The 11,464-nt window shown below is 35.0% G+C and overlaps 1 protein-coding gene across 1 annotated transcript; it reads right to left on the bottom strand.

Annotated features, from left to right (window-relative positions):
• Positions 1 to 6,806: 6,806 nt before the first annotated feature.
• On the bottom strand, positions 6,807 to 10,101 carry LOC105139145 (zinc finger CCCH domain-containing protein 66-like). Its single transcript, XM_011045481.1, is given in 2 exon segments — positions 6,807 to 9,481; positions 9,980 to 10,101. A coding segment is annotated over 1 exon segment (2,133 nt). The 5' UTR covers positions 9,428 to 9,481; positions 9,980 to 10,101; the 3' UTR covers positions 6,807 to 7,294.
• Between the last annotated feature and the right edge of the window lie 1,363 nt (positions 10,102 to 11,464).

Raw genomic sequence — 11,464 nt, 5'->3', positions numbered from 1 at the left:
TTGGATTTTTTTAGTTATTGTCTTTTTTTCTAATTGAACATCCCAAAATCAATCATTTTTTTAGTAATATTTGATTTTTTTAGTTGTTCTCTCTTTTCAAATTTAAAATCCCAAAATAATCTGCAACTAGTTTTTCTTTCTTCACTTAAATGATGTGTTACACCAATGGACACCTTTTGTTAACCATACCACATTTTTAGAATTTGATTATTAGACAAACCACTTTTTTAGAAAGAGATCCAGTTGCTAGCTTGCAATATCAAATTTAACCTCTAAAAATAAAATAAAATAAATGTTGGATTTTTGTATATATATTTTTTTCTCATTGATGAAAAAAATTGATGAATGCTAATCACTAATTGATGAACTAAGATTTTATTAGTAAATTTTTGTGTATATATATAATTTTTTTCAAAAAATGTCAAATCAAGAAAAACATACGAGTATAATTTTCTTAAATTCTCGAGCGTGTTAGGCTAACAAGCACCATCCCCTATCCCCCCAACACAGGCGCACTGAGCCTGACATACTTCCAGGCTGAGGCATTACTAGGTTTGGCACCTGCCACACCCGAGTGCATCTAGGCCTCATGGTACGCTAGGCCTAAACATTGTTAAGTCTGACAGGTGTTGTCGGCCAAACAACTTGGCCTGGCGCTCTACCAAGCCAACAAGGTGGGCCTGACATGCATATCCTGTAGGTGTCAAGCTCCATGTTTTTACCATTACACCTCGGGCGTGGCCAGACACTCAATATTCACCTAGGCCTAACACGTGGTCAAATCCACCATACTTGTGGATTCAAACATAATGCCTAAATATAATGTTACACCTTTACAAATTTAACATAAATATTAGATGAATTATTTCTTAACAAATATACTTAAGTAAACAAGTCTACACTCGACGAATATCATTAAGTATATTAAAATCTCTCATGGCCTACCAAGTCTCCATCTCTTAGCTGAAAAATAAGTGGGGCACTTCTCACAATATAAGATTGATCTATAAGGGTTGAATGACCCTTCAACCCCTCTATTCCAGCAAAACAACAAAGTTCAAAGGCTATAAAAACCCTCTAAACCACCTAGGTAAAAGGTTTATAATATTTTTAGCATACACATATTCAAATTTTATCTCTCTAAAATATCATTACACTTTATCTCTATAAAAAGATACTTAAGCATCTGAGAGTCTCTAATTTTATAAAAAAGAACCTTTTGCAAACATCATCCATCGGCCACCATAGCTTAACATACATCAGGTACAAGTTATCAACCACCTTAACTAGAGAGAATGGATCAAATTGCTAGAATTAAAAAATTAACCAATTATCCAACACATAAGTCTTGCTCATAGTCTACTCGAATATTTTTGGGACATCATCAATGGCATCGTTTATGGAAACTTGACTAAAAAGTCTTTGGTTTCTTCTTAAAACTTGTTTTTGACATTTTGAAGACATTCCATAACACACAATCAATACCCATCTAGGCCAAGATGCGAGACAAATCTACTCATTATCATGGAAACTCTCGCTTAACTAGATCTTCAACAACTCATCAATCATGTGCAACTCCTAACTCAAGCCGTGTTGGCAACCGGAAGGCCTCTCAACAATTATTCTAGGAATATGTGATTCTTCTAGGAAGGTATGAACTTGGTCTTCCTAATACAATAGTCCCACAATTATCCTAGGAAGAGATGTACTTGGTCTCCCTAGTGCAATAACACAATTCTCCTGGGAATGTGCAATTCTCCTAAAAAGGGATGGATTTGGTCTCCTTAGTATAATAACATAATTATTCTGGGAATATACATTTCACCTAGTAAGGGATGAATTTGGTCTCATTGGGAAAGTAGGCCTATAATTCTCTTAGGAAGGGATGAACTTAGTCTCCCTAATGAAATAACACAATTATCTTAGAAAGATGCAATTCTCCTAAAATAATAGCCTTACAATTTTTCTAAAAAAAGGATTAACTTAATCTCCATAGTGCAATAGTATAATTGTACAATTATCTTAGAAAGATGCAATTCTCATAGCAATGGATGGACTTGGTCTTCTTAATGCAACAATTGTCCCAAGAATGACAATTCTCCTAAAAATGAATAAACTTGGTCTCCCCATTGTAATAACACAATTATCATGAGAATATGCAATTCTCTTCAGAAGGGGTGGACTTTGTCTTCCTATTGCAGTATCATAATTATTAGAAATGTGAAATTCTTCTAAGAAAGGATTGACTTGGTCTTTCTAGTGCAATAATATAATTATCTTAGTGCAATAACAAGACAAGTATCCTGAGAATGTGCATTTCTCCTAGGAAGAGATTGATTTGGTCTTCCTAGTACAATAACACAATTATCGTAGGAATATGCAATTCTTCTAAAAAAGGATGAACTTGGTCTTCCTAGAAAAATATCACCACAACTCTCCAAGGAATGAACTTGGTCTCCATAGTGCAATATCTTAATTATCCTGGAATATAGCGCAACTAGATCTCACAGGTGTTGTTAGGCTAATAGGGTGGCCTTAATACGCATCTCTCGCGAGTGTCGAGCCCAATGTTTTTTTCATCACACCTTGTGCATCTCTAGGTGCTCAATGTTCAAACATGAGTTTTAATTAAAATATAATGTCTGAATCTAACACCACACCTCTACAAATTTTATATAAATCTTAGATGAATTATTTTTTAATAAATAAAATTAATTAAACAAGTTTACACTCTACCAACACCATTAAGTGATTTAAAATATATCATGACCCACTATGTCTCCATCTCCTAGCTAGATAAATGAGTGGAACACACCTCATAATATAAAATAGATCTAGGGATGGAACCACTCTCTAATCCCTTAACTCCAATAAAAAAAACAAGGTTCAGGGTTATAAATACCCCTTGAACCACTCAACTAAAAGGTTTATAATTTCTTCATTCTCAACATTTTTAACATAAATGTTTTTAGAGTTTATCTCTCTAAAATATCATTATATTTTCTCCCTCTAAAAAGATATTTAAGCATTTAAAAGTCCTAAAATTCACAAAGTAGAACCTTTTATAGGTACCAATTATCAGTCACCATGGCCTTCCAGATACTAGGTATAGCCTACCAGTCACTTTGGCTATAAAAAATAGATTAGATTGCTAGAATTAATGCTATAAAAAATAGATTAGATTGCTAGAATCAATAGATTAACCAATTATCCAACATATAAGTCTTACTCCTAAGCTACTTTTATTTTTTAGGACATCACCACTAATTACTAATATACATGTAAATGAAAATTTTGAAAAATCCATTAAAACCAATCATTTTCTATGAACTATAAATGGTATAATGATTCTAAGAATGACAAATTACTTGTACTAGAAGTCTTTAGGTTTTAAGAGTTTTTTGGGTTCTTAGCATAGTGGAAAAATATTTTGGTAAAGTAAAATAATAAAAGAAAATAGCACAGTTTTACGAATCATAAATGCAATCTATGACTCTTATATTGTAGTTTCCATTGCATCACGTAAGTTATAGATGGTTTTTGCGACTTCATATGAAATTTAAACCCAAAACCCCACCTTTCCCTTTTTTTTCTCCCCATAGCTAGCCACCCTCCCCCTCTTCTCATTGTCAGCGACCTCTCTATCTCTTTCTCCCAACTGCGAAACACATCCATAACATCAGGAGATCACCTATCTCTCTTTTTGTCTCTCTCTCTCTCTCTCTCTCTCTCTCTCTCTCTCTCTCTCTCTCTCTCTCTCTCTCTCTCTCTCTCTCTCTCTCTCTCTCTCTTTCTAACACGAGATCGTCACCCCTCTTTCTCTTTTGACCTCAAGTCAACTTATTTTTGGCCAAAATCACCACCACTACACATATTCTACACTTAGAGGTATATGCAACACTCCCTCTCTATTAATTTGATGTAATTTATGCTAATGTGTGTTAGTTTGATTTCATACAATGTTAGAGTTTAGAATTAGGGATTTTAATATATATATATATATATATATATATATAATTAGGTTAACTAGATATAGTTTGAGTTGATAATTAGGTTTTTTTTATAAAATATTCAATGACTTTAGGTTATTGTTGATTGTGAATTTTTTTTTTTGGTGCTAGAGTTAGTGTTTATTTAGGTTAAATTAAGGATTATATTGAATTAGATATAAAATAAGATAATTAGCTATAAAATAAATGATTTGGGTTGATATTTTTTTATGATAGCAAAATTTGATGAATTAGGTGTTCGCAAATTAATTTGAAGAATTTAGGTTTTAGATGATTATGTTACCATTATGGTTTTATTAATAAATTGTGAAATTTGATTAATCCTAGGATATTTATAAATTAGATTTATGTTTTGTTGTGTTGTTTAATAGAATGTCTGATAATTTAGGAATATTATGCTTTCAGGGATGTAGATTGGAAAAGAAAACTTGTGAGAATTTATTTTTTTATTCTTAGATCAATTACTTCAATGTCACTTCAATTACTAGAACCAAAGTGATATTCCACAGTACGAATATTTTTGTAAATTTTATCAAGTTAATGCAGAGAGTCAAGATGAGAGAAAAGAAAGAGAAAATTATGTTCTTTCAATTATAAAAACTTATAAGAAAGAGAAAATTATGTTCTTTTAATTATAAAAACTTATATACTTTCATATAGGTTATGTCCCTTTATATATGATTAGAGGAGGTGATTACTTCCTTTAGCAACTCCTCTAATAACTTGGACCAGACCCATCTATCATGGACGGACCAGACCTAACCCAATAACCAACATCTCTCATTTGCCTATGAAGGACTGAATCTCTCTAATACATTATACTTCAAACTTGAACAAGAATCTCATACTTAACGAACGGACCATGTGACCTGAAGCATATAGTGAAAGGAGCTCCAATATATAAACTTAATATAGGTCATATAGGAGGCATCAATCTTATAATTAATTATTCCTTATAGTGTACTAATATACCCTAAGCATTTTTAGTTACACTTGACTGAATATAATTCAATCCCTTGAGAATTTCATACTTAATTCATCCTTATAATTACAAGTATTCTAAATCATAAATGATATGATCCCGACTGGTGAATACAAATAATAGTTGTAGAACTAAAATTACTTTTTTAATTAAAAAGGTAGATTAATCTAAAAATATATTACCAATACTTAATATAAACCATAAATGAAAATACATATATGAAACTTTAGAAATTCTCACCATAAAATATTCTCATATTGATTAGTGGGAAATTTTCAATTACATTTATTATAGTAGATGGACTTTTCACCTTTTTTTATGGAATAATATCAACTTTAGACAATAAAAATGATTGTATAGGGCACTCATGGAACCAAGTATCATATGATAGTTGAGATAGATGCTATGTCATATAAGGATGGTTTATTTTTATGGTTGAAATTATGTTTTGTGATTTCTTTTAAAAATAAATTGCTTGGAATTAAATTTTTTTTAGTATTTTTAGATTATTTTGATATGTCAAAAATAATTTTAAAAAAATTTCATGTATTTCCATACAAGAAATACTTTAAAAAGACAAGACATTAATATGACAACATCACATGAAACTTGTTGTTCAACTCAAAATCTTCTCAAATTTAACTTCCTTTAAATCAAAATATGAAGTTTGTATTATCCAAACACAAATTTAAAATAACTATTCAAATGCATCTCAAACCTATCTAGTATAGATTTTTAATATCCCAAGTTTCAAGTGCCCATTACTATTTATAACTTGAACTTGAATACTATAATTTATAATCATTTAGTATATAGTTATTTTACTGTATATATAGTTTTTTTAAACTTAAAAAGTTATTTATTTATTTTGGTTGGATTAGTACTAGGTATAGCAATATTCATACTCATCCTGAAATCCAACGTTTTACCCTTGAGGTCCTAATTAAGATATCGGAACACGGCTTCTTTTTTAAAAAAGAATCCAAAACGATGGCTTGCACTGCAAACTGAGGACGCGTTTTCTGACTGTCTGAAGCTTATCTATGTCTTCACCTGTTTTATTAATTTTATTATTGAATCAATGTCTTAAATCCACTTGACTTGATCTGTACTTTGAAATAATTAAGGTTTAATCAACACTTCCCCCAAGCAGAAAAGAAGGAAGAATGTTTTGCATCTCAAATAAAAATTAAAATCCCACAAATTAAGTTAAGCAAATAAATTATTATAAAAGAAGCAGAGTCTAGGCAAAGCCACTACAGATGGAGGTTCCTTGCTTGTGTTTTTTCTTTGTTGGAGATTTTGGCTCTTTGCATGAACAGGAAATGAAATGGAGAGGTAGGCTTGGAGCACTCAAGCTTCCATTGCTTCTTTTTTCTTTCTTCTAGTGCACCACTACTTCATAAAGTTTGATTAAAAGATGGGAAAAGCAAGCAATGCTAACTAGACTGCCTTTGCATTAGTGCTCAACACTCCCCCCTATTGAGAATTGTGGAATCAATGGATCTCTCACCCCTTCCATGACGAGAGTATAGTGTAGTAGTATTCAAAAAAGGGTGATAGGTGGACGACACTGACAGAAGATGAAAGAATGAAGAGAGAAATGGCATCATAGTGGGAGCTAGCATCACCAGTTAGATGCATATAGTCCTGGATATAAACGTCTACTTCTTTCTTTTCCACCTTCAGTTCGATATAGAGTGCGGGTTACCAGCATCGGCTTCACTTTCCTGCAAAATACCATAGATACAGAATCCAATACGAGAACAAGGGTTCCCATCAACAACAAGGGTTAATTCATGGCTCATGGAGGATACAAAAGCTCTTACTAACATATCAAAACAAGAACAAGATGAGACGCGGGCTCATGTAGCACGCACAAAGAAGGATTCACTTAATTCTGATACATGTTTTATTAAAAGTAATTGATGTAACAGTTTTTAGTACATATGATGTATACAACCCACGAGCTAACGAAATCAGGCTATGGGTAATAAAATGAAATCCGGAGGCGACCGCCTCTAACTCATCAGCACAAGATTTTGCTTACAACTTCCATCTGCTGGTGAAAAAGAATGTATTGTTCTTAAGAATCTAAGAGTTCCATGAGCAGAAACCTTTCCTCCTGCTCAGATGTCTTTGAATTCTTCCTCGGGGTTTAATTTCAATTTTGTTTTTTCCTTCTGTCCTTTCTCCAGTTTCTTACTCCTGGATATCATCAAAACTTAATAAAATTTAAAAAATGACAAGAAATAAATAGTTAAATGCTGAACTACGAGCCAAATCAGGGCTTATATTGCTTCTAAGCCACTAATGGCTCCTGCTCGATATACAGCTGCTCCACCCAAGCAGGGAGCATCTCTGAACCTCCAATGTTAAGATGACATTGCAGCTGCTGCTCCTGCTGCTGCTGCTGCTCCTCCTCTAAACCCAATGGCCCGGGTTTCACAGGAGGGTTATCCTTCACCAGGGACTGTACCCATGACACGTCTGGCTCACCAATAGTTGCTGGCACTGAGGCAGCAGCTGGGGCAAAACTGCTACCATCGCTTCGAAACCCAAAAGAAGCAGACTTTCGAAGCTTATTAAGCTCTTCTCCCTGAATACCCCAATCCAATTTTCCATCAGGGGAACCCCAGTCTGAAAGATTAGGAGGCATTACTTTTGCTGGTGAAGAAAAAACTGGGTGACGGTTCACAGCATTTCGTTCCACAAAGCTCTGGCTACGCTTTGCAAAGGCAGCAGACCTTGAACTCAAAACTGCTGCTGCTGCACCTCCAGAATGATCCATTCCAAAAGATGGTGATGTTCTCATAGGAGAAGATGAGAAGCTGGTGGGATAGCTGGACCGAAGCTGCTGGTTTATGTTCTGGCGCATCTGCAGGCCCGTAGGAGACTGCAAATGGGTTGTTGCACCATCCAGTGAGAGTCCCTGCAACTGAGGCAAAATTGAAGGATCGAGGGATCCAAACATATCTTCAAGGTTAGTAGGCCTCAATCCTCCAAGCCTATTCAAGTCCCCAGTTTGATCACCAGAGGCAGTAAAAGCTGAGGCGGTGGAGAAACCATTGTTCCAGCTGGAAGGGGAGGAGAGACCAGAAATCTCATCCATCAATTGTTGCCTTCGACGGTGACTTTCAAGCCCAAGCAATTCCATGTCTAAATCCATATCTCGTGCACACAATGCAGCTTTTAACCTGCTACCAGGAAGCTGCAATGCAGGGGGCACCACATTAGACTGGTTTGTCCATCCACCCATAGGTGAAGAGGACCCAGATGGAGTCATAGGTGGAGTTGATGTAGATGGCATCAAGACAGATGAAGAACCAAGGGAAAGTGGGCTAATAGAACTCATGTCAAAAGTGGAACCATTGGCAGAGTAGGATCTAGGAGAAGGCACTGCTGAACCTGTGGAGGCATACAAGGGACGAAGCTCTTCAGGCTTGTGAGCAAAGAAACACACCCTCCTAGTGCAACCTGTCTCATCTTTACAGAGACGAGTTCTATACTGCGCAGGATGAAGCCAGCACTCAAAAATACCATGTGCATATTCACAGGCATCACCCTGCCTGCAAGACCCCTTTCGAAACTCAGGACATGGAACACAACTATAGTGATATTTCCTGGGGTCACGGCGCCTAGCATTCTCCCCAGGGTGCACAAATGGGCACTCTGTCCAATCATGAGAGTAAGCCCTAGAGCACGGCTTGACCTTAAAAGTATACATTCTAAACTCATCAGTTCCATACATCCCATTCTTAATATCCGGAAGTGTCAGATCAATAGGATACTCCTTCTTCTCAGACCCATCTTTTGATACCCTTGGCGTTGATACTTCTTGCTGTTCCCTCCCATCCATCTCATCTGCAATTTGATCAGCCAAAACACATGTTTCTTCACCACTGGTACCACCCTTTAACATGATTTCCAGGGTCTTTTTCCTTGAATTAGAACCAGACTTGACAACTGGAGCAATCAAGTCTCCAGGGAGATTTCCATTGGCATCAACAGAATTAGGATCAGCAGAGGCATCAAGCAAGAGCCTGGCAACCTCAGGTGCAGAGGAAGAGCCACCTGCAGCAGCACAGTGAAGCGCTGTGGCCCCATCAGACCCATAACCCCTGTTGACATCTACATGACCTGTTTCCAAGATATAATTCAACACATCTTTGCTTCCAAACAACGCAGCAATCATGAGGGGTGTCCTCTCCACAACCCCCTTTTTTTACAAGCCAATTCTCCTTCCATACCACAAACCTGGCATATCAACATCATAACCCTCCTCTTCAATTGCTTTCTTAAAACCGATCAGATCATTCAAGGCAGACAATTCAAGCAAAACAGAGAAATCATAGCAAACCCCGTCTTCCTTTTGAAATTCGTTCTCCATGTTGAAACCAGTATGTGTTGGTTTCCTCTTTGTACCACTGCACATCACAAAGTCTCCTCCACAAAGTCTCTTTTCTACAAGGTTGTAAACAGATAAAACCTTCAAAAACATTTACAAACACAGGTTTTTTAATTTGTTTTCATTACAGAGAGGGAGCGAGACAACAACTGAAAGAGAAAAACGATAAGGTCAAAAACAGCAGTAGTACCTCAATCCCACCAAATTATAACGGAACAGCTTGAAAAATAACATTTTTTTATAATTTTTTAGCCGTTCAGCAAAAACAGTAACCAAATGAAAAGGAAAGCTATCAAGAAATGAAAAAAATATATATAGTTAAAATCCTAACAAAAACAACAGCATATCTAACACGCCCTACACCCTGGATTCTAATTGATCAAATAGCTAGCAATTTAAAAAATTAGTCTATAGCATAATTTCCATAAATAACAAGCTATACACCCTCCCAACTCAAGTCCCACTCTCTACCTACATTTTCCAACATGCCAAGCAGAAACATTAAGAGTTGTCGAAAACCCACCAAGACAGACATAAACCAATCATCAAATCATAACAACAAGCATTCAAGAAACATACCTTGGCTTCCAAATGTAAAAATAAGCGGGCTGGAATGTAAGAACTGAGTAAACCCTCAACTGCTTTGTTCTCTGGCTTCCTTTCAAGTTTATTGACCCCTCTCTCTCTCTCTCTCTCTCTCTCTCTCTCTCTCTCTCTCTCTCTCTCTCTGATTTTATAAATTTCACACAACCAAAAAAGCAAGAGAACGAAAGGAGAGGAGAAACTTTTTGGCTTCCTCTTTTAATGCGTTTTTTTTATTTCAAGTCAAAAAGTCGGAGTCGACGTCTTCTATGGCTCCTCCTATATTTTTATTTTTTTATCTCCTACTTTTTTATCTAATTATTTTATAATGTTTCCCTCTAATGCAAATGCAAATGAAATGCAAATGCAAATGAGATTTCTTGTGCGGTGGAAGGTGGGGGCCACTAGCTTCTTAATATCTGACTGTTATGGATTGTTACGTCGACACGTGTTGGAAATCCAAAGGAAACTGCCCTCACCTGAAGGTGATCGTATCGAGATTCCAGAATGTCATGCTTTACGCGTGTTTGGCCTCTTAAGGGGATGACGTGGACGTGCCCGTCAACATGATCTCAAATCTTATTCGTTGCTCAATTCTACTAAACTCACGGCCTGTGATATAAATTTATAGAGCAAGGTGGTAATATTGGTCGGAGCGAGCGCAGTGTTGGTCCCGTTCTGACTGTTGTTTCTTTGCGGTGAACGCTCTGTTAGATATTTGGTTGTGCAAATGCAAGAAGAAGAAAAGGCGCCACGGGGGGGTGAACTCTAGAAGCTATCGAAGTACGTGTAATAACAAAGGAACGCTTCGATGGTTTCTATGAAGCTCTGTCGTCTGTTGCGAAATTGAACTTGTTTTGGTCTTATTTTATTTTATTTGAAAGGTGTCCCCGTCATATATTCATGTACATGCTTTGGAATGCAGCAGTAATTATTTTAAAAATAATTTTTATATATAAATTAATATTTTTTATTTTTAAAAAATTATTTTTAATACCAGCATATTAAAATAATTTTACAATACCAAAAACAACTAATTTAAAATAAATAAAAAATTTAATTTTTTAAAATAAAAAATATATACTGGTATATTATTTTTGTTTTTATTTTCAACTTATTAAAAGATGAATATCTTCTTTTCTTCTTCTTTTTCTTCTTTTTTTTTCATAATGATACTATTTTATCTTGAATTACTTTGTCTCGCTTCAAGCATATATCTTTTATTCAAGGGGTATTAACAAATATCATATATTATATATTATCACAAAACAATTTCCTAACTCATATACTTATAATTTTTTAATAGAGGTTTTTGTTAGATTTAGGATGCGCAGTCCAATTAAATTAACAAGAAACACTAAACTATGATTTTAATGATTTTGTTTGAATGCAGATGCCATTGGTTTTAATGAAATTTTAATTCAATTAGATTTTTCTTATTATTTAAAATCATTATTTTTTTATTTTAAATTAAATTTTTTT

This window comes from Populus euphratica, unplaced genomic scaffold (assembly GCF_000495115.2).
Source record: "Populus euphratica unplaced genomic scaffold, PopEup_1.0 scaffold139.1, whole genome shotgun sequence".
NCBI classification, from domain to species: domain Eukaryota; kingdom Viridiplantae; phylum Streptophyta; class Magnoliopsida; order Malpighiales; family Salicaceae; genus Populus; species Populus euphratica.
Note: the sequence above shows the minus strand (reverse complement) of the source record. Positions and strands in the feature narration are given on the sequence as shown.